This window comes from Salvelinus fontinalis, chromosome 40, assembly GCF_029448725.1.
Source record: "Salvelinus fontinalis isolate EN_2023a chromosome 40, ASM2944872v1, whole genome shotgun sequence".
NCBI classification, from domain to species: Eukaryota; Metazoa; Chordata; class Actinopteri; order Salmoniformes; family Salmonidae; genus Salvelinus; species Salvelinus fontinalis.
In genome coordinates, this window is record NC_074704.1 from 5,337,226 (window position 1) to 5,359,974 (window position 22,749).

The 22,749-nt window shown below is 43.4% G+C and overlaps 1 protein-coding gene across 2 annotated transcripts in view; it reads right to left on the bottom strand.

Annotated features, from left to right (window-relative positions):
* Window positions 1-22,749, bottom strand: part of LOC129839880 (zinc finger protein ZFP2-like) — a 96,778-nt gene that overhangs the window by 68,375 nt on the left and 5,654 nt on the right. Inside the window, exon 2 of one of the 2 annotated variants that reach the window (XM_055907579.1) lies at window positions 13,872-16,101. The exons of the other annotated variant lie outside the window; for it this stretch is intronic. Coding sequence (XP_055763554.1) covers window positions 14,729-16,101 — 1,373 coding nt within the window. The 3' untranslated portion in view covers window positions 13,872-14,728. Of the gene's footprint in view, window positions 1-13,871; window positions 16,102-22,749 lie in introns of those variants that run through there. 2 annotated transcript variants of the gene reach the window in all.

The following is a 22,749-nucleotide window of genomic DNA, read 5'->3' on the forward strand; positions in this document are numbered from 1 at the left end:
CTCTCACCGTTGAAGTGTACCTATGATAAAGTGTATCAAATACTTGTTCTCCCCACTGTATGTCTGTATGTCCCCTGAATATCATTTAAGACACATTTGAAAATTGTGCCTGGTAACCCAAAATAATACCAGGTGCACGGAGGTGGCACTCTGTCACTTTTTCGACCAATTGCCGAAATATTCAAATAATGATTAAAAATACTTCCCGATGGGCTAGATGTCCCACATTTTAAAGGATTATCTGTATTGATGTATATTTATTTTATTAATTTTCACACATTTTTTCCCCCTCTCTAGTTTGTGCAATGAGAGAAGTGGGACTCTGTCATTTTCCTGACAAGATCTCTCATTGATCTCGGGTTCAGCCACCAGGGGGCACCAACCCTCTTTGAAAAGTTAATGTGAATAGTTACCACTTCTCAGGAGATGATAGACTTAGCCTTTCAAATGTTTTGTAATGATGGGATGGCTATTGAACAGAACTATAAAACCTGATTTTCTTGTATGTACCAGTTCATGAAATCACACGTTTGACATTTATGCTCACTGAGTCTGTACATAGTCAAAGCTTTCCTTAAGTTTGGGTCAGTCACAGTGGTCAGGTATTCTGCCACTGTGTACTCTCTGTTTAGGGCCAAATAGCATTCTAGTTTTCTCTGTTTTTTTGTTAATTCTTTCCAATGTGTCAAGTAATTATCTTTTTGTTTTCTCATGATTTGGTTGGGTCTAATTGTGCTGTTGTCCAGGGGCTCTGTGGGGTGTGTTTATGTTTGTGAACAGAGCACAATGACCACCTTGCTTAGGGGACTCTTCTCCAGGTTCATCTCTCTGTAGGTGATGGCTTTTTTAATGGCCCATACCCTCTTCATCACAAATCAGCCCTGCCATTGTTTGTATTCACACTATTTTGTAAAGAATGGCTTCTTGTCTGTTAGGTTGTATTCTACTGGGAAAGTGATTACAGTTTTCCTCAGTCGCTTTGCTGCATTTCTTAGATCAAAAGTGCAATTCTTGATACTACTTGTACAAATTCCAAATCATCTAGTCACTTGTGCACATCATTAAAGCAATTTCTTATTCCTTTGAACAAATTGCAATTGATAATGTACAAGTGTCAGCTTTTTTCCACATTATCAATTGCTCATGTCCATACCTCTTTCGCTTCACGGAGAGTTGAGTTGCAGCAGGGAGTTGCGTTCCTTCTTTATAGAGGCGTGCGTAACAATTATAACCACCAGGTCATTATAAGCACCAGGTCATTATAACCACCAGGTCATTATAAGCACCAGGTCATTAGAACCACCAGGTCTTTAGAACCACCAGGTCATTAGAACCACCAGGTCATTAGAACCACCAGGTCATTATAACCACCAGGTCATTATTACCACCAGGTCATTATAACCACCAGGTCATTATTACCACCAGGTCATTATAACCACCAGGTCATTATAACCACCAGGTCATTATAACCACCAGGTCATTATTACCACCAGGTCATTAGAACCACCAGGTTATTATTACCACCAGGTCATTATAACCACCAAGTCATTATTACCACCAGGTCATTATAAGCACCAGGTCATTATAAGCACCAGGTCATTATAAGCACCAGGTCATTATAACCACCAGGTCATTATAACCACCAGGTCATTATAACCACCAGGTCATTATTACCACCAGGTCATTATAACCACCAGGTCATTATTACCACCAGGTCATTATTACCACCAGGTCATTATAACCACCAAGTCATTATTACCACCAGGTCATTATTACCACCAGGTCATTATAACCACCAGGTCATTATTACCACCAGGTCATTATAACCACCAGGTCATTATTACCACCAGGTCATTATAACCACCAGGTCATTATAACCACCAGGTTATTAGAACCACCAGGTCATTAGAACCACCAGGTCATTATAACCACCAGGTCATTATAACCACCAGGATGGCATTCCAAGGATGGCATCACAAATGAATACATAAATACCACTTGAAGCTTGATGATGAGTTGATCATTTGAATCGGCTGTGCAGTGCTGAGACAAAAACAACAACGTGCCTCTTTGAGTCCCCAGGACTGAGAACCACTGCTCTTCATTGGGACCTCTTCATATGTAGACTGGCTTTCATAGCGCTCTTTATCTGAGGACAGAAAACCTCACAAGAAACACACTTCATTATAGTCAAATTACACCACACTGAATATTATGTTACTATTATCTCCGTCCTCACTTCTAGGGACAGGAACTACACAAAAGTACCTGCCCTATCCAGAATAGCCTCCTCTCTCACTGACAGTTGGGGCTGCTATCCTTTCACCCTCCTCCATGGCTGTTAGCTAGCTACCTACAAATGCATTTGGAGTTTGTTTTTTACAGTGATAAATACATCAAGATAGCTAGCTAATATGACGTTAGGTATCTGCAGACGTGAATCTGTTGAATCGGTTGAATCTGCAGACGTGTTGCTGTGCGTTTTGCTGCCAACTTTACTTTGCTAGCCAACACAGTCTCACATTCAATTCGCGCATATATGTACAAAATGTATTTCAGCAGATTTCGTGCGTTTTTGTGCGTTTTCGTCTGGCTTAATTCGTGAGAAAAAACACGAATTTATGTGCTTCTTAATTCGTGCGAAAAGACACAAATTTAACCAGTAGGCTACACAAGCCTTTGCAACAACCATATAGACGCGATAATTTGTATTTCATTTTTGTTCTTCTTAATGGCTAATTCAACGTCATGAATATACAGAAATGTTGTCTTTGTTTAACCATGTTTTAAAATGTGTCGTTGTATGCCTATATGTACTGTTTTAGACTTGCTGAACAGAATTTTAGAGAAAAGACGCACATTTACGTGCGACTTAATTCGTGGGAAATATTGTTTTATTAATGCCAATGCTGTTTTCTGTGCTTGATTTCGCTTAATACTTTGGATACTGGTGCACTTGTAATCAGAACGCCTTTTTGTCATGTAGGCAACCATACACGATTTTCTTCATAACCCATTTCATATTTCGTGGAGCCTAAATTACACAATTTTCTTCATAATGCATGTATTACATGTTAATGTAAAATAATGAATTATGTTGGCTTACACTTATGGCCTTTCCAAGGCCTTTCCATACCTTAAGGGAACATTTTAGCACTCGCCATATGGTTAGTGAGAAACGCCACATTGCAAATGTATGGTCCCTTACTAGACGTCCTGCAACTTTCTAAAATTCGCGGACGGCGTCGGGCCGTGCGTGGGGGAGAGATCTTTCAGGAAGTCATCAAACGAAATCTCTCGGACATTCGGTTTCCGTTTTATAAAAATAACAAATTCTGGTCATTTTTCCGCAGTCTCGGAAATTCCCACCAGAGGGAAAATAAATAATATTGCAAATGCACAAGCACATTGCAAATGCATGTGGCCTTTTCTCCTAAACGGAAAATATTTCGAAGACGTAATGGACAGTTGGCCCCGAACAAGATGGCATCGAGGCCTCAACGCTTTTTGAGTTATGGCCATTTTTCTGGGATTAAAGGTCAAAAACGCAAAGTAGGGTGCTAATTTGACCGCTTCATGTCAAAGTACATAAGCATATGGTGTCAGGAAAAAAAGAACCAGCCATTTATCTATCGTAATTTAAGAGAAATCGTACATTGACAAATTGGTAATGTTCACAAAAAGGAGTAAAAAAAAAAAAAAGTTACAGATCCAGTTGCAGTGTGTTCAGACGAACATTTTTTAAGTGGGTCTCGAAGCTCTGCCAGAATTCTGTGATTTTATGTGATTTTATGAAATAACACACACTCACGAAGGGTTAAAAAGGTCAGATCTGCCTCCTGGGTGGCGCAGTGGTCTAGGGCACTGCATCGCAGTGCTAGCTGCGCCACCAGAGTCTCTAGGTTCGCGCCCAGGCTCTGCCGCAGCCGGCCGCGACCGGGAGGTCCGTGGGGAAACGCACAATTGGCCTAGCGTCGTCCGGGTTAGGGAGGGTTTGGCCGGTAGGGATATCCTTGTCTCATCGCGCTCCAGCGACTCCTGTGGCGGGCCGGGGGCAGTGCGCGCTAGCCAAGGGGGCCAGGTGCACGGTGTTTCCTCCAACACATTGGTGTGGCTGGCTTCCGCGTTGGAGGCGCGCTGTGTTAAGAAGCAGTGCGGCTTGGTTGGGTTGTGCTTAGGAGGACGCATGGCTTTCGACCTTCGTCTCTCCTGAGCCCATACGGGAGTTGTAGCGATGAGACAAGATAGTAATTACTAGCGATTGGATACCACGAAGAAAAGGGGATAAAAGGATGGAGTGAAAAAGTACGGTGCTTAAAGACACACAAAGCCTGCAATGGCATTGCCATTATCTCCAGGTCGTGCCGAGTTCAACGAGATGCCCCGCTTGACCGTAGCTCGCTCGGTCTGAGTGCAGCGACAGGGACAAGAAGAAGGACCCAAATGACCCTTTGACCTCAATTTCATATTTTTTTGCTTTTGGGAGACAGAGAGAGAACCGTTAAGGTTAGAAGCACAATTTGACCTCAGGAACGTTCCTAAGGTCCTCCCGATCTGTGCAAGCCTAACATTGACCGTGTGCATTAACCCTTAACAGTTAAAAGAAGGTGTTTACATCAAACAGTTTACAACACAGGTGTCAAACTCATTCCACGGAGGGCCGAGTGTCTGCGGGTTTTCGCTCCACCCTTGTACTTGATTGATGAATTAACATCACTAATTAGTTAGGAACTCCCCACACCTGGTTGTCTAGGGCTTTATTGAAAGGAAAGACCAAAAACCTGCAGACACAAGGCCCTCCGTGGAATGAGTTTGACACCCCTGGTTTACAATGACATGTCTCCCCATAGGAATACATTGCCTGCACCCCTAAATTCAACCTGAAGCCTATGTGGGTTAATAATGCCTTATGAACCTGTCTTCAATGACAATCCATCAAGCCACTATGAGGTCTACCTGTGTCGATTCTAAGCTTCCTGGAGCAACCGGAAGTGGTTAAATCACCCTAAAAGTGTTTGCCATACCCAACCTGCAGTTTGTGATATATAGTGCATTCAACCCTGTGTAAATCAGTCAGTTCTTAACGTATAGACTTAAAACTCAGGATTCTGTAAAAGCATACCCCGATCAGGATATGTATTTACTTATAGCTTCCTGTGCCAACCGGAAGTGCCTTAAAATGGGGTCATAGGTGCTGTTTCGAAGGTTTAAAAAAGTCAGATCTTTCCAAAACTTTAAATGTGTGAATCGGTTAACCCTCATGAACTGTAAATCAGTAATTTCTCTAAACAGATGTCAAAGAAAAGCTCTCTCTCACACACATACACACACACACACACACACACACACACACACACACACACACACACACACACACACACACACACACACACACACACACACAGCAAGGATGGAGTGAAAAAGTATGGTGCTTAAAGACACACAGAGCCTTAAATGCTTTTAGGGGGGATCCAGACTTCCATACCCGCTCTGAGAGCGCTATACTACCACCCCCAAATCAATGGGTGCTGGCCTGAGTGATTTATGGAGGTTTTCAAAAAATAGTAAAAAGTAATAAATAAAAAGTCCAAACTTTTCGTGCACCTGGTATTTTTTTGAGGTTACCAGGCGTCACTTTTCAAAACGGTTGAAATTGCTTTTAGGGGGCATCCAGAGTGTCACATGACCGGATGAGGTAACTATTCTTGTTCTTCTTGTAACTTTCCGGTAGGCTAGAAGCTTTCCGGTGTTTTGCTGCTCGACACAGGTCGACGCAGGTATTGCACTTGATTTATCGTTATCGTAACCGTAGGTGCAGCCAAGTGGAAATACGAAAGCTTTCTAGCTATTTCGCACTGACGGTAATTTGAACACAAGAACGTTTCTAGTGAAAAGTTGCTTACACTCAGAGCCATGTATTTACACTCAGCCATCCTAGCCTTATTACGGGTTAACGTTTTGGTAATTTTGGTTGGCCAACAAAATGTAAGACTACAATGACTGCATACGTTTCCCCAAATGTTATACGAAAAAAAAATGTTTTGTTATTGATGGACAATGGCAAGGCTGCCATTTTATTTTCAGTTACATTCTGGTCAATAAAAATGGTTTACACGTTTATTTTTTGAGAAATACATGGAACTACAACCGAATAAAACACCATTAACCATCATGCATTGCTTACATTCATTCTATACTGAAAGTCTGTTCAGAAAAATCGAAAACAGTACATATAGGCATAAAACCACAATGTTTTAATAGGGATTAAAAAAAGACAATATATATATATAACCTCTTATGGTTATATGGTTAAAAAAAGACAAAATATCTATATATTCATAACGTAAAATAAATAAATACAGGCGATCGCGTCTATGGTTGTTGCAACCGCTTGTGTGTCGCCTACTGGTTAAATTCGTGTATTTTCACACGAATTAAGTAGCACAGAAATTCGTGTATTTTCAAACGAATTGAACCACCCCAAAAATGCACAAAAACGCACGAAATCTGCTGAAATACATTTTGTACATATATGCGCGAATTGAATGTGAGGCTGGGCTGTGCTAGCTGACAACTTTACGTTTTTTGTTTTGTTTTTGTTTTTAATTACCGTTTATATTTTTAGTTTTTCCATCGCAACTTTTTTCCCTCATTCAACTTTTTCACTCCGGACGCTTTATCTGGACATGGTTCGTCAACACCTTCAACAGCCGAAGCTAAGTAGTAACATTAACATGATGTCTTCTAATTGCAGTCGCTGTACTCATAATATACAGGAGAACGATCGCCTTACGGCGAGAATAGCTGTGCTACAAGCCCAGCTTCAGACGCAATCGTTAGGCAAGGGTAATTTCAGTGTAGGAAAGGAAGAAACAGCGTCTGTGCCACCAGTAAGTACAGATAGTAACGTTAGTATAAATCCCCCCGCACAGTCCCCGCAGCCGGACAACTTTCTCATGGCTTCTGGAGGGAAATGCTGTTGGAATGCTCAACCGGTGTCGCTCATTCAGCCGACAGAAACTTTCAACCGGTTCTCCCCATTATGTAGCGAGTCGGAGTCTGAGTCTGAGTCTTCTCTTGTCTCTACTCCTCCCGTTACGGAGTCTGAGACGCCGAAGCTTCCCACCATTAACTCTGACAAATTGAAAACCCTAGTCATTGGCGACTCCATTACCCGCAGTATTAGACTTAAAACGAATCCCCCAGCGATCATACACTGTTTACCAGGGGGCAGGGCTACCGACGTTAAGGCTAATCTGAAGATGGTGCTGGCTAAAGCTAAAACTGGCGAGTGTATAGAGATATTGTTATCCATGTCGGCACCAACGATGTTAGGATGAAACAGTCAGAGGTCACCAAGCGCTCTGGCCCCCTCCCAGTTAGGGGGAGTGATGAGCTCTACAGTAGAGTCTCACAACTCAATCGCTTATTGAAAACTGTTTTCTGCCCCTTCCAAAAGATAGAATTTGTAGATAATGGGCCCTCTTTCTGGGACTCACCCACAAACAGGACCAAGCCTGACCTGCTGAGGAGTGATGGACTCGATCCTAGCTGGAGGGGTGCTCTCATCTTATCTACCAACATAGACAGGGCTCTAACTCCTCTAGCTCCACAATGAAATAGGGTGCAGGCCAGGCAGCAGGCTGTTAGCCAACCTGCCAGCTTAGTGGAGTCTGCCACTAGCATAGTCAGTGTAGTCAGCTCAGCTATCCCCATTGAGACTGTGTCTGTGCCTCGATCTAGGTTGGGCAAAACTAAACATGGCGGTGTTCGCCTTAGCAATCTCACTAGGATAAAGACCTCCTCCATTCCTGCCATTATTGAAAGAGATCGTGATACCTCACATCTCAAAATAGGGCTACTTAATGTTAGATCCCTCACTTCAAAGGCAGTTATAGTCAATGAACTAATCACTGATCATAATCTTGATGTGATTGGCCTGACTGAAACATGGCTTAAGCCTGATGAATTTACTGTGTTAAATGAGGCCTCACCTCCTGGTTACACTAGTGACCATATCCCCCGTGCATCCCGCAAAGGCGGAGGTGTTGTTAACATTTACGATAGCAAATTTCAATTTACAAAAAAATAAAATATGTTTTTGTCTTTTGAGCTTCTAGTCATGAAATCTATGCAGCCTACTCAATCACTTTTTATAGCTACTGTTTACAGGCCTCCTGGGCCATATACAGCGTTCCTCACTGAGTTCCCTGAATTCCTATCGGACCTTGTAGTCATAGCAGATAATATTCAAATTTTTGGTGATTTTAATATTCATATGGAAAAGTCCACAGGCCCACTCCAAAGGGCTTTTGGAGCCATCATCGACTCAGTGGGTTTTGTCCAACATGTCTCTGGACCTACTCACTGCCACAGTCATACTCTGGACCTAGTTTTGTCCCATGGAATAAATGTTGTAGATCTTAATGTTTTTCCTCATAATCCTGGACTATCGGACCACCATTTTATTACGTTTGCAATCGCAACAAATAATCTGCTCAGACCCCAACCAAGGAGCATCAAAGTCGTGCTATAAATTCTCAGACAACACAAAGATTCCTTGATGCCCTTCCAGACTCCTTCTGCCTACCCAAGGACGTCAGAGGACAAAAATCCGTTAACCACTTAACTGAGGAACTCAATTTAACCTTGCGCAATACCCTAGATGCAGTTGCACCCCTAAAAACTAAAAACATTTGTCATAAGAAACTAGCTCCCTGGTATACAGAAAATACCCGAGCTCTGAACCCAGCTTCCAGAAAATTGGAACGGAAATGGCGCCACACCAAACTGGAAGTCTTCCGACTAGCTTGGAAAGACAGTACCGTGCAGTATCGAAGAGCCCTCACTGCTGCTCGATCATCCTACTTTTCCAACTTAATTGCGGAAAATAAGAACAATCCAAAATGTATTTTTGATACTGTTGCAAAGCTAACTAAAAAGCAGCATTCCCCAAGTGAGGATGGCTTTCACTTCAGCAGTGATAAATTCATGAACTTCTTTGAGGAAAAGATCATGATCATTAGAAAGCAAATTACAGACTCCTCTTTAAATCTGCGTATTCCTCCAAAGGTTAGCTGTCCTGAGTCTGCACAACTCTGCCAGGACCTAGGATCAAGAGAGACACTTAAGTGTTTTAGTATTATGTCTCTTGACACAATGATGAAAATAATCATGGCCTCTAAACCTTCAAGCTGCATACTGGATCCTATTCCAACTAAACTACTGAAAGAGCTGCTTCATGTGCTTGGCCCTTCTATGTTGAACATAATACATGGCTCTCTATCCACCGGATGTGTACCAAACTCACTAAAAGTGGCAGTAATAAAGCCTCTCTTGAAAAAGCCAAACCTTGACCCAGAAAATATAAAAAACTATCGGCCTATATCGAATCTTCCATTCCTCTCAAAATTTTTTGAAAAAGCTGTTGCGCAGCAACTCACTGCCTTCCTGAAGACAAACAATGTATACGAAATGCTTCAGTCTGGTTTTAGACCCCATCATAGCACTGAGACTGCACGTGTGAAGGTGGTAAATTACCTTTTAATGGCATCAGACCGAGGCTCTGCATCTGTCCTCGTGCTACTAGACCTTAGTGCTGCCTTTGATACCATCGATCACCACATTCTTTTGGAGAGACTGGAAATCCAAATTGGTCTACACGGACAAGTTCTGGCCTGGTTTAGATCTTATCTGTCGGAAAGATATCAGTTTGTCTCTGTGAATGGTTTGTCCTCTGACAAATCAACTGTACATTTCGGTGTTCCTCAAGGTTCCATTTTAGGACCACTATTGTTTTCACTATATATTTTACATTACATTTACATTTAAGTCATTTAGCAGACGCTCTTATCCAGAGCGACTAACAAATTGGTGCATTCACCTAATGACATCCTAATGACATCCTAATGACATACCTCTTGGGGATGTCATTTGAAAACATCATGTTAACTTTCACTGCTATGCGGATGACACACAGCTGTACATTTCAATGAAACATGGTGAAGCCCCAAAATTGCCCTCGCTAGAAGCCTGTGTTTCAGACATAAGGAAGTGGATGGCTGAAAACTTTCTACTTTTAAACTCGGACAAAACAGAGATGCTTGTTCTAGGTCCCAAGAAACAAAGAGATCTTCTGTTAAATCTGACAATTAATCTTGATGGTTGCAAAGTCGTCTCAAATAAAACTGTGAAGGACCTTGACGTTACTCTGGACCCTGATCTCTCTTTTGACGAACATATCAAGACTGTTTCAAGGACTGCTTTTTTCCATCTACGTAACATTGCAAAAATCAGAAACTTGCTGTCCAAAAATGATGCAGAAAAATGTATCCATGCTTTTGTTACTTCTAGGTTAGACTACTGCAATGCTCTACTTTCCGGCTACCCGGAAAAAGCACTAAATAAACTTCAGTTAGTGCTAAATACGGCTGCTAGAATCCTGACTAGAACCAAGAAATTTGATCATATTACTCCAGTGCTAGCTTCCCTACACTGGCTTCCTGTTAAGGCAAGGGCTGATTTCAAGGTTTTACTGTTAACCTATAAAGTGTTGCATGGGCTTGCTCCTACCTATCTTTCCGAGTTGGTCCTGCCGTACATACCTACACGTACGCTACGGTCACAAGACGCAGGCCTCCTAATTGTCCCTAGAATTTCTAAGCAAACAGCTGGAGGCAGGGCTTTCTCCTATAGATCTCCATTTTTATGGAATGGTCTGCCTACCCATGTGAGAGACGCAGACTCAGTCTCAACCTTTAAGAGTTACTGAAGACTTATCTCTTCAGTAGGTCATATGATTGAGTGTAGTCTGGCCCAGGAGTGTGAAGGTGAACGGAAAGGCTCTGGAGCAACGAGCCGCCCTTGCTGTCTCTGCCTGGCCGAGTCTGCGTCTCTTCGTCTCTGTATCTTAGTCTATGTATTACTCATCTCATATGTATATCCTATTCTACTGTATCTACTATTCTACTATTCTACTGTATCTTAGTCTATATATTATTCATCTCATATGTACTCACTCGTATTCTGTCCTATTCTACTGTATCTTAGTCTATGTATTACTCATCTCATATGTATATACTGTATTCTATCCTATTCTACTGTATCTTAGTCTATGTATTACTCATCTCATATGTATATACTGTATTCTATCCTATTCTACTGTATCTTAGTCTATGCATTACTCATCTCATATGTATATACTGTCTATTCCGGCGCCGAACAGGATGGCTGCCTCGCTTCGCGTTCCTTGGAAAATATGCAGTATTTTGTTTTTCTATGTGTTATTTCTTACATTGGTACCCCGGGTGATCTTAAGTTTCATTACATACAGCCGGGAGGAACTACTGAATATACGATTAACGTCAACTAACCACCCTTCCTACCAGGAATATGACTTTCCCGAAACGGATCCAGTGTCTTGCCTTCCACCCAATACAATGGACCTGATCCCAGCCGGCGAAGCTACACGACGCCGAAAAAGGGGCAAACGTAGCGGTCTCCTGGTCAGGCTTCGGAGACGAGCACATCGCGCTCCACTCCCTAGCATACTACTCGCCAATGTCCAGTCTCTTGAGAATAAGGTCGATGAAATCCGAGCACGGGTAACATTCGAGAGAGACATCAGGGATTGCAACGTGCTCTGCTTCACGGAAACATGGCTAACTGAAAAGACGCTAACGGAGTCGGTGCAGCCAGCTGGTTTCTTCACGCATCGCGCAGACAGAAACATACATCTTTCTGGTAAGAAGAGGGGCGGGGGGGTATGCCTCATGATTAACGAGACGTGGTGTGACCATCATAACAACACTCAGGAACTAAAGTCATTCTGTTCACCTGATCTAGAACTCCTCACAATCAAATGTAGACCGCATTATCTACCAAGGGAATTCACTTCGGTCATAATCACAGCCGTATATATTCCCCCCCAAGCAGACACATCGATGGCCCTGAACGAACTCTATCTGACTCTCTGTAAACTGGAAACCACACACCCTGAGGCTGCATTCATCGTAGCTGGGGATTTTAACAAGGCTAATCTAAAAACAAAACTCCCTAAATTCTATCAGCACATCGATTGTCCGACCAGGGCTGGCAGAACTCTGGACCATTGTTATACTAACTTCCGCGACGCATATAAGGCCCTCCCCCGCCCTCCTTTCGGAAAAGCTGACCACAACTCCATTTTGTTGATTCCAGCCTACAAACAGAAATTAAAACTACAAGCTCCCGCGCTCAGGTCTGTTCAACGCTGGTCCGACCAATCTGAATCCACGCTTCAAGACTGCTTTGATCACGCGGATTGGAATATGTTCCGCACGGCGTCCAACAACAACAATGATGAATATGCAGATTCGGTGAGCGAGTTCATTAGGAAGTGCATTGACGATGTCGTACCCAGAGCAACGATTAAAACATTCCCAAACCAGAAACCGTGGATTAACGGCAGCATTCGCGTGAAACTGAAAGCGCGAACCACTGCTTTTAACCAGGGCAAGGTGACCGGAAACATGACCGAATACACACAGTGTAGCTATTCTCTCCGCAAGGCTATTAAACAGGCTAAGTCCCAGTACAGAGACAAAATTGAATCGCAATTTAACAGCTCAGACACAAGGGGTATGTGGCAGGGTCTACAGTCTATCACGGATTACAAAAAGAAAAGCAGCCCCGTCGCGGATCAGGATGTCTTGCTCCCAGACAGGCTAAATACCTTTTTTGCCCGCTTTGAGGATAATACAGTGCCACTGTCACGGCCCACTACCAAAACCTGCTGGCTCTCCTTCACTGCAGCCGAGGTGAGTAAAACATTTAAACGTGTTAACCCTCGCAAGGCTGCAGGCCCAGACGGCATTCCCAGCCGCGTCCTCAGAGCATGCGCAGACCAGCTGGCTGGTGTGTTTACGGACATATTCAATCAATCCTTAGCCCAGTCTGCTGTTCCCACATGCTTCAAGAGGGCCACCATTGTTCCTGTTCCCAAGAAAGCTAAGGTAACTGAGCTAAACGACTACCGCCCCGTAGCACTCACTTCCGTCATCATGAAGTGCTTTGAGAGACTAGTCAAGGACCATATCACCTCCACCCTACCGGACACCCTAGACCCACTCCAATTTGCTTACCGACCCAATAGGTCCACAGACGACGCAATCGCAACCACACTGCACACTGCCCTAACCCATCTGGACAAGAGGAATACCTATGTGAGAATGCTGTTCATCGACTACAGCTCAGCATTTAACACCATAGTACCCTCCAAACTCGTCATCAAGCTCGAGACCCTGGGCCTCGACCCCGCCCTGTGCAACTGGGTCCTGGACTTCCTGACGGGCCGCCCCCAGGTGGTGAGGGTAGGTAACAACATCTCCACCCCGCTGATCCTCAACACTGGGGCCCCACAAGGGTGCGTTCTGAGCCCTCTCCTGTACTCCCTGTTCACCCACGACTGCGTGGCCATGCACGCCTCCAACTCAATCATCAAGTTTGCGGACGACACTACAGTGGTAGGCTTGATTACCAACAACGACGAGACGGCCTACAGGGAGGAGGTGAGGGCCCTCGGAGTGTGGTGTCAGGAAAATAACCTCACACTCAACGTCAACAAAACAAAGGAGATGATTGTGGACTTCAGGAAACAGCAGAGGGAGCTCCCCCCTATCCACATCGACGGGTCAGTAGTGGAGAAGGTGGAAAGTTTTAAGTTCCTCGGTGTACACATCACGGAAAAACTGAATTGGTCCACCCACACAGACAGCGTTGTGAAGAAGGCGCAGCAGCGCCTCTTCAACCTCAGGAGGCTGAAGAAATTCGGCTTGTCACCAAAAGCACTCACAAACTTCTACAGATGCACAATCGAGAGCATCCTGTCGGGCTGTATCACCGCCTGGTACGGCAACTGCTCCGCCCACAACCGTAAGGCTCTCCAGAGGGTAGTGAGGTCTGCACAACGCATCACCGGGGGCAAACTACCTGCCCTCCAGGACACATACACCACCCGATGTCACAGGAAGGACATAAAGATCATCAAGGACAACAACCACCCAAGCCACTGCCTGTTCACCCCGCTATCATCCAGAAGGCGAGGTCAGTACAGGTGCATCAAAGCAGGGACCGAGAGACTGAAAAACAGCTTCTATCTCAAGGCCATCAGACTGTTAAACAGCCACCACTAACATTTAGCGGCCGCTGCCAACATACTGACTCAACTCCAGCCACTTTAATAATGGGAATTGATGGAAATTATGTAAAAATGTACCACTTGCCACTTTAAACAATGCCACTTAATATAATGTTTACATACCCTACATTACTCATCTCATATGTATATGTATATACTGTACTCTATATCATCTACTGCATCTTGCCATCTTTATGTAATACATGTATCACTAGCCACTTTAAACTATGCCACTTTATGTTTACATACCCTACATTACTCATCTCATATGTATATACTGTACTCTATACCATCTACTGCATCTTGCCTATGCCGTTCTGTACCATCACTCATTCATATATCTTTATGTACATATTCTTTATCCCTTTACACTTGTGTGTATAAGGTAGTAGTTGTGGAATTGTTAGGTTAGATTACTTGTTGGTTATTACTGCATTGTCGGAACAAGAAGCACAAGCATTTCGCTACACTCGCATTAACATCTGCTAACCATGTGTATGTGACTAATAACATTTTATTTTATTTGGGATTTGATATCACAAAATAACTCCTTCATGTATGTATTGTCTGATGTTTGATCAGACATCTTTTATCAGAGTATCTCTTGTCACACTGAACACAGCTATAAGATGTCTCTCCTGTGTGTGTTCTTTGGTGTGATATCAGGCTGTTTGACCGAGTAAAACTCTTCCCACATTGCCCACAGCTATAAGGTTTCTCTCCTGTGTGTGTTCTCTGGTGTTGAATCAAAGTGCTAGATGCAGCAAAACTCTTCCCACATTGACCACAACTATAAGGTTTCTCTCCTGTGTGTGTTCTCTGGTGTGTTGTAACCTTGCCATATGTAGTAAAACTCTTCCCACATTGCCCACAGCTATAATATTTCTCTCCTGTGTGTGTTCTCTGGTGTACAGTCAGATTGCTAGATATAGTAAAACTCTTCCCACATTGACCACAGCTATAAGGTTTCTCTCCTGTGTGTGTTCTCTGGTGTCGAATCAGTTGGCTTGATGTAGTAAAACTCTTCCCACATTGAACACAGCTATATGGTTTCTCTCCTGTGTGTGTTCTCTGGTGTAGAGTCAGAGTGCTAGATGCACCAAAACTCTTCCCACATTGACCACAACTATAAGGTTTCTCTCCTGTGTGTGTTCTCTGGTGTGTTGTAACCTTGTCATATGTAGTAAAACTCTTCCCACATTGCCCACAGCTATAAGGTTTCTCTCCTGTGTGTGTTCTCTGGTGTACTGTCAGATTGCTAGATGTAGTAAAACTCTTCCCACATTGACCACAGCTATAAGGTTTCTCTCCTGTGTGTGTTCTCTGGTGTAATGTAACCTTGCCATATGTAGTAAAACTCTTCCCACATTGATCACAGCTATAAGCTTTCTCTCCTGTGTGTGTTCTCTGGTGTAGAGTCAGATTGCTAGATGAAGTAAAACTCTTACCACATTGAGCACAGCTATAAGGTTTCTCTCCTGTGTGTGTTCTCTGGTGTACTGTCAGATTGCTAGATGTAGTAAAACTCTTCCCACATTGACCACAGCTATAAGGTTTCTCTCCTGTGTGTGTTCTCTGGTGTAATGTAACCTTGCCATATGTAGTAAAACTCTTCCCACATTGATCACAGCTATAAGCTTTCTCTCCTGTGTGTGTTCTCTGGTGTAGAGTCAGATTGCTAGATGAAGTAAAACTCATCCCACATTGAGTACAGCTATAAGGTTTCTCTCCTGTGTGTATTCTCTGATGAATGCCTGATGAGGTGATTCTCTTCCCACAGTCAGAGCAGCAGTGAGATTTCTTCCCTGTGGATCTCTGCTGGTGTTTCTTGAGGTGTTCTGACCTGGAGAGACTCTTCTCTGCCTCGTCAGCATCATGAGGTTGTTGAGGCTCCGCAGAGGAACCACAATAGTCACGTCTCTCTCCTGTGTGAACGACAAAGTCAGACAGATGATTAAAGGCCAACAACAGCAGAAATTCACTGTAAAAGGTGATACCAACAGTGTAGCCATGATGTTGTACAACAATTGACGTCTGTAATGAATGTAAAAGTTATTTGACAATTGTCTTAAAATGAGCAACAATAGTCAATAGTCTTGTTTTCACATTAGTAGTAACATCGATGATTGTAGGCTAGAAATAAGTTATTCATGTTGTTGAAACTCTAAGCAGTGTGCCAGACGACTTTTGGACTCCAATATAGGCCCCTTTCTGTGTTTAATAAAATTGAGGTACGAGGGCGATGGACACATAATTTCAATGCATAAACTCCTCCCTGCTAATGAGGACACTGATAGCCACTAGCACAGTCAGTGTAGTCAGCTCAGCTATCCCCATTGAGACCATGTCTGTGCCTCGACCTAGGTTGGGCAAAACTAAACATGGCGGTGTTCGCCTTAGCAATCTCACTAGAATAAAGACCTGCATTCCTGCCATTATTTAAAGCGATTGTGATACCTCATCTCAAAATAGGGCTACTTAATGTTAGATCCCTCACTTCAAAGGCAGTTATAGTCAATGAACTAATCACTGATCATAATCTTGATGTGATTGGCCTGACTGAAACATGGCTTAAGCCTGATGAATTTACTGTGTTAAATGAGGCCTCACCTCCTGGTTACACTAGTGACCATATCCCCCGTGCATCCCGCAAAGGCGGAGGTGTTGCTAACATTTACGATAGCAAATTTCAATTTACAAAAAATAAATAAACGTTTTCGTCTTTTGAGCTTCTAGTCATAAAATCTATGCAGCCTACCCAATCACTTTTTATAGTTACTGTTTACAGGCCTCCTGGTCCGTATACAGCGTTCCTCACTGAGTTCCCTGAATTCCTATCGGACCTTGTAGTCATGGCAGATAATATTCACATTTTTGGTGACTTTAATATTCACATAGAAAAGTCCACAGACCCACTCCAAAAGGCTTTCGGAGCCATCATCGACTCAGTGGGTTTTGTCCAACATGTCTCCGGACCTACTCACTGCCACAGTCATACTCTGGACCTAGTTTTGTCCCATGGAATAAATGTTGTAGATCTTAATGTTTTTCCTCATAATCCTGGACTATCGGACCACCATTTTATTACGTTTGCAATCGCAACAAATAATCTGCTCAGACCCCAACCAAGGAGCATCAAAAGTCGTGCTATAAATTCTCAGACAACACAAAAATTCCTTGATGCCCTTCCAGACTCCTTCTGCCTACCCAAGGACGTCAGAGGACAAAAATCAGTTAACCACCTAACTGAGGAACTCAATTTAACCTTGCGCAATACCCTAGATGCAGTTGCACCCCTAAAAACAAAAAACATTTGTCATAAGAAACTATCTCCCTGGTATACCGAAAATACCCGAGCTCTGAAGCAGGCTTCCAGAAAATTGGAACGGAAATGGCGCCACACCAAACTGGAAGTCTTCCCACTAGCTTGGAAAGACAGTACCGTGCAGTATCGAAGAGCCCTCACTGCTGCTCGATCATCCTACTTTTCCAACTTAATTGAGGAAAATAAGAACAATCCAAAATGTATTTTTGATACTGTTGCAAAGCTAACTAAAAAGCAGCATTCCCCAAGAGAGGATGGCTTTCACTCAGCAGTAATAAATTCATGAACTTCTTTGAGGAAAAGATCATGATTATTAGAAAGCAAATTACGGACTCCTCTTTAAATCTGCGTATTCCTCCAGGGCTTAGCTGTCCTGGATCTGCACAGCTCTGCCAGGGCCTGGGATCGGGAGAGACACTCAAGTGTTTTAGTATTATACCTCTTGACACAATGATGAAAATAATCATGGCCTCTAAACCTTCAAGCTGCATACTGGACCCTTTTCCAACTAAACAACTGAAAGAGCTGCTTCCTGTGCTTGGCCCTCCTATGTTGAACATAATACATGGCTCTCTATCCAAAGGATGTGTACCAAACACTAAAAATGGCAGTAATAAAGCCTCTCTTGAAAAAGCCAAACCTTGACCCAGAAAATGTAAAAAAAAAAAAAACTATCGGTCTATATCGAATCTCCCATTCCTCTCAAACATTTTTAGAAAAAGCTGTTGCACAGCCTTCCTGGAGACAAACAATGTATACGAAATGCTTCAGTCTGGTTTTAGACCCCTTCATAGCACAGACTGCACTTGTGAAGGTGGTAAATGACCTTTTAATGGCGTCAGACTGAGGCTCTGCATCTGTCCTCGTGCTCCTAGACCTTAGTGCTGCTTTTGATACCATCGATCACAACATTCTTTTGGAGAGATTGGAAACCCAAATTGGTCTACACGGACAAGTTCTGGCCTTGTCTTATCTGTCGCAAAGATATCAATTTGTTTCTGTGGATGGTTTGTCCTCTGACAAATCAACTGTAAATTTCGGTGTTCCTCACGGTTCCGTTTTAGGACCACTATTGTTTTCACTATATATTCTACCTCTTGGTGATGTTATTCGGAAACATAATGTTAACTTTCACTGCTATGCGGATGACACACAGCTGTACATTTCAATGAAACATGGTGAAGCCCCAAAATTGCCCTCGCTGGAAGCCTGTGTTTCAGACATAAGGAAGTGGATGGCTGAAAACTTTCTACTTTTAAACTCGGACAAAACAGAGATGCTTGTTCTAGGTCTTAAGAAACAAAGAGATCTTCTGTTGAATCTGACAATTAATCTTGATGTTTGCACAGTCATCTCAAATAAAACTGTGAAGGACCTCGGCGTTACTCTCGACCCTGATCTCTCTTTTGACGAACATAAACAGACAGATGGTTAAAGGCCTACAACAGCAGAAATCCACTGTAAAAGGTGATGCCAACAGCGTAGCCATGATGTTGTACAACAATTGACGTCTGCCCTTGGTTCACTCCAGACTTGACTGCCCTTGACCAGCACAAAAACACCCTGTGGCGTACTGCACTAGCATCGAATATTCCCCGCGATATGAAACTTTCAGGGAAGTCAGAAACCAATACACACGGTCAGTTTGAAAAAGCTAGCCTTTACTTTCCTAACAGAAATATGCATCCTGCAGCACTAATTCCAAAAAGGTTTGGGACACTGTAAAGTCCATGGACAATAAGAGTATCTCCTCCCAGCTGCCAACTGCACTGAGGCTAGGAAACACTGTCACCACTGATAAATCCACGACAATAGAGCAATTCAATAAGCATTTTTCTACGGCTGGCCATGCTTTCCACCTGGCTACCCCAACCCCGGCTAACAGCTCTGCACACCACGCAGCAACTTGCCCAAGCTCCCCCCGCTTCTCCTTCACCCAAATCCAGACAGCTGATGTTCTGAAAGAGCTGCAAAATCTGGATGCCTAAAAATCAGCTGGGCTAGACAATCTGGACCCTCTCTTCCTAAAATTATCTGCCACCATTGTTGCAACCCCTATTACTGGTCTGTTCAACCTCTCTTTCGTATCGTCTGAGATTCCTAAAGATCTGAAAGCTGCCGCGGTCATCCCCCTCTTCAAAGGGGGTGACACTCTAGACCCAAACTGTTGTAGACCTATATCCATCCTGCCCTGCCTTTCTAAAGTCTTCGAAACCAAGTGAACAAACAGATCACTGACCATTTCGAATCCCACCGTACCTTCTCCGCTATGCAATCTGGTTTCCGAGCTGGTCACGGGTGCACCTCAGCCACCCTCAACGTCCTAAACGATATCAAAACCGCCATCGATAAAAGACAGTACTGTGCAGCCGTATTCATCAACCTAGCCAAGTCTTTCGACTCTGTCAATCACCGTATTCTTATCGGCAGACTCAACAGCCTTGGTTTCTCAAATGACTGCCTCGCCTGGTTCACCAACTACTTCTCTGATGGAGTTCAGTGTGTCAAATCGGAGGGCCTGTTGTCCGGACCTCTGGCAGTCTCTATGGGGGTGCCACAGGGTTCAATTCTCAGGCTGACCCTCTGTATATATCAATGATGTAACTCTTGCTGTGGGTGTTTCTCTGATCCACCTCTACGCAGACGACACCATTCTGTATACATCTGGCCCTTCTTTGGACACTGTGTTAACAAACCTCCATACGAGCTTCAACGCCATACAACACTCCTTCCGTGGCCTCCAACTGCTCTTATATGCTAGTAAAACTAAATGCATGCTCTTCAACCGATCGCTGCCCGCATCCGCCCGCCCGACAAGCATCACTACTCTGGACTAGAGGTCGACCGATTATGATTTTTCAATGCCGATACCGATTATTGGAGGACAAAAAAAGCCGATACCGATTAATCGGACGATTTATTTAAAAAAAAAACGTTTTTAAATATATATATATATATATATATTTATATCAGACACACACACATTTTTGTAATAATGACAATTGCAACAATACTGAATGAACAACGAACACTTTTATTTTAACTTAATATAATACATAAATACACACACGCACACAGCTCTGAAGTGACAATGATACTGAAGAGTCTGCTTAGGAGACAAATACTCTCAACTGTTTGAATAAAAATTGAGTTTAAGTTACCTGTGATGAATGTTGAAAACAAAAACTTTAATTTCTATATGCAGGAAATCCTATTTTAATAATGGGCATGGTAAGAATTGACAACCAAAGTGCGAGTCATAATTCCCATGACACCAACATAGACCTACTGTAGGACCCCTAAGTTCACCTAACAACAACATACACCTACTGTAGAACCCATAACTTCCCCAAACAACAACATAGACCTACTGTAGGACCCATAACTTCACCTAACAATAACATAGACCTACTGTAGGACCCCTAACTTCACCTAACAATAACATAGACCTACTGTAGGACCCATAACTTCACCTAACAATAACATAGACCTACTGTAGGACCCATAACTTCACCTAACAATAACATAGACCTACTGTAGGACCCATAACTTCACCTAACAATAACATAGACCTACTGTAGGACCCATAACTTCACCTAACAACAACATAGACCTATGACTATAAATAATTTAATATTTAGAGGTGAAACATGGAAACTAAAATGTCTTTTTCATGACATTTCATAACCTGATCACCAGATAATTTTGTGAATAATCCCACTAGGCTACTCTGTAATGTGATGTCATTCTAAATGTCCTGAATAACGGAAAATAGCTCTGTGTGTAGTACAATAGCCCATCCATCAAGGAACAGTTCTCTCTCTACACATGAGCTAAGTATCTCCGTGTCCAAACAGACTAACGTGACCCTACAGTAAATCAAGCAGACAATAACACAATATAAACATCAATTTGTTAGGGATGTTGGATCCAACGTGGAGCACGGCATAACTGTCTTTACCAGAGTAATGAATGAAGAAGCACTTTGGTTGTTGCATGTCGTGATGTTTGTCATGTGACTGTCATTCAGAAAATGATTTCCTGGATCAGCTGATGATAGTTGAACATGTGACTTACTAAATTGCTACAGTATTAAGAATTATGTGTAATTATTGAACCAATTATATGCATATCATATCTTCTGGGCCCGAGAAGCAGGCAGTTTAATTTGGGCACTCTTTTCATCCAAAACTCCAAATGCTGCCCCCTACCCTAGAGAAGTTAAGCTCGAGATCTTGGGTCTCGACCCGGCCCTGTGCAACTGGGTCCTGGACTTTCTGACCGGCTGCCCCCAGGTGGCGAAGGTAGGAAACAATATCGTCACCCCGTTGATCCTCAACACTGGGGTCTCCACAAGGGTGCGTTCTGAGCCCTCTCCTGTACTCCCTGTTCACCCATGACTGTGTGGCCATGCACCCATCCAACTCAATCATCAAGTTGGCAGACAACGCTACAGTGGTCGGCTTGATTACCAACAACGACGAGACGACCCACAGGGAAGAGGTGAGGGCACTCGGAGTGTGGTGTCAGGAAAATAACCTCTCACTCAACATCAACAAAACAAAAGGAGATGATCGTGGACTTCAGGAAACTGCAGAGGGAGCACCCCCCTATCCACATCGACGGGACAGTAGTGGAGAAGGTGGAACGTTTTTAGTTCCTCGGCGTACACATCACAGACAAACTGAAATGGTCCACCCACACAGACAGTGTGGTGAAGAAGGCGCAACAGCGACTCTTCAACCTCAGGAGGCTGAAGAAATTTGTCTTGTCACCGAACACACTCACAAACTTTTACAGATGCACAATCGAGAGCATCCTGTCGGGCTGTATCACCGCCTGGTATGGCAACTGCACCGCCCTCAACCGCAAGACCCTCCAGAGGGTGGTCCGGTCTGCACAAGGCATCACCGGGGCAAACTACCTGCCCTCCAGGACACCTACACCACTCGATGTCACAGGAAGGCCAAAAAGATCATCAAGGACAACAACCACCCGAGCCACTGCCTGTTCACACCGCTATCATCCAGAAGGTGAGGTCAGTACAGGTGCATCAAAGCTGGGACCGAGAGACTGAAAAAACAGCTTCTATCTCAAGGCCATCAGACTGTTAAACAGCCATCACTAACATAGAGAGGCTGCTGCTGTCACGCCCTGGCCTTAGTATTCTTTGTTTTCTTTATGATTTTAGTTAGGTCAGGGTGTGACATGGGTAATTTATGTGGGTTTTGTAGTGTCTAGGGTGGTT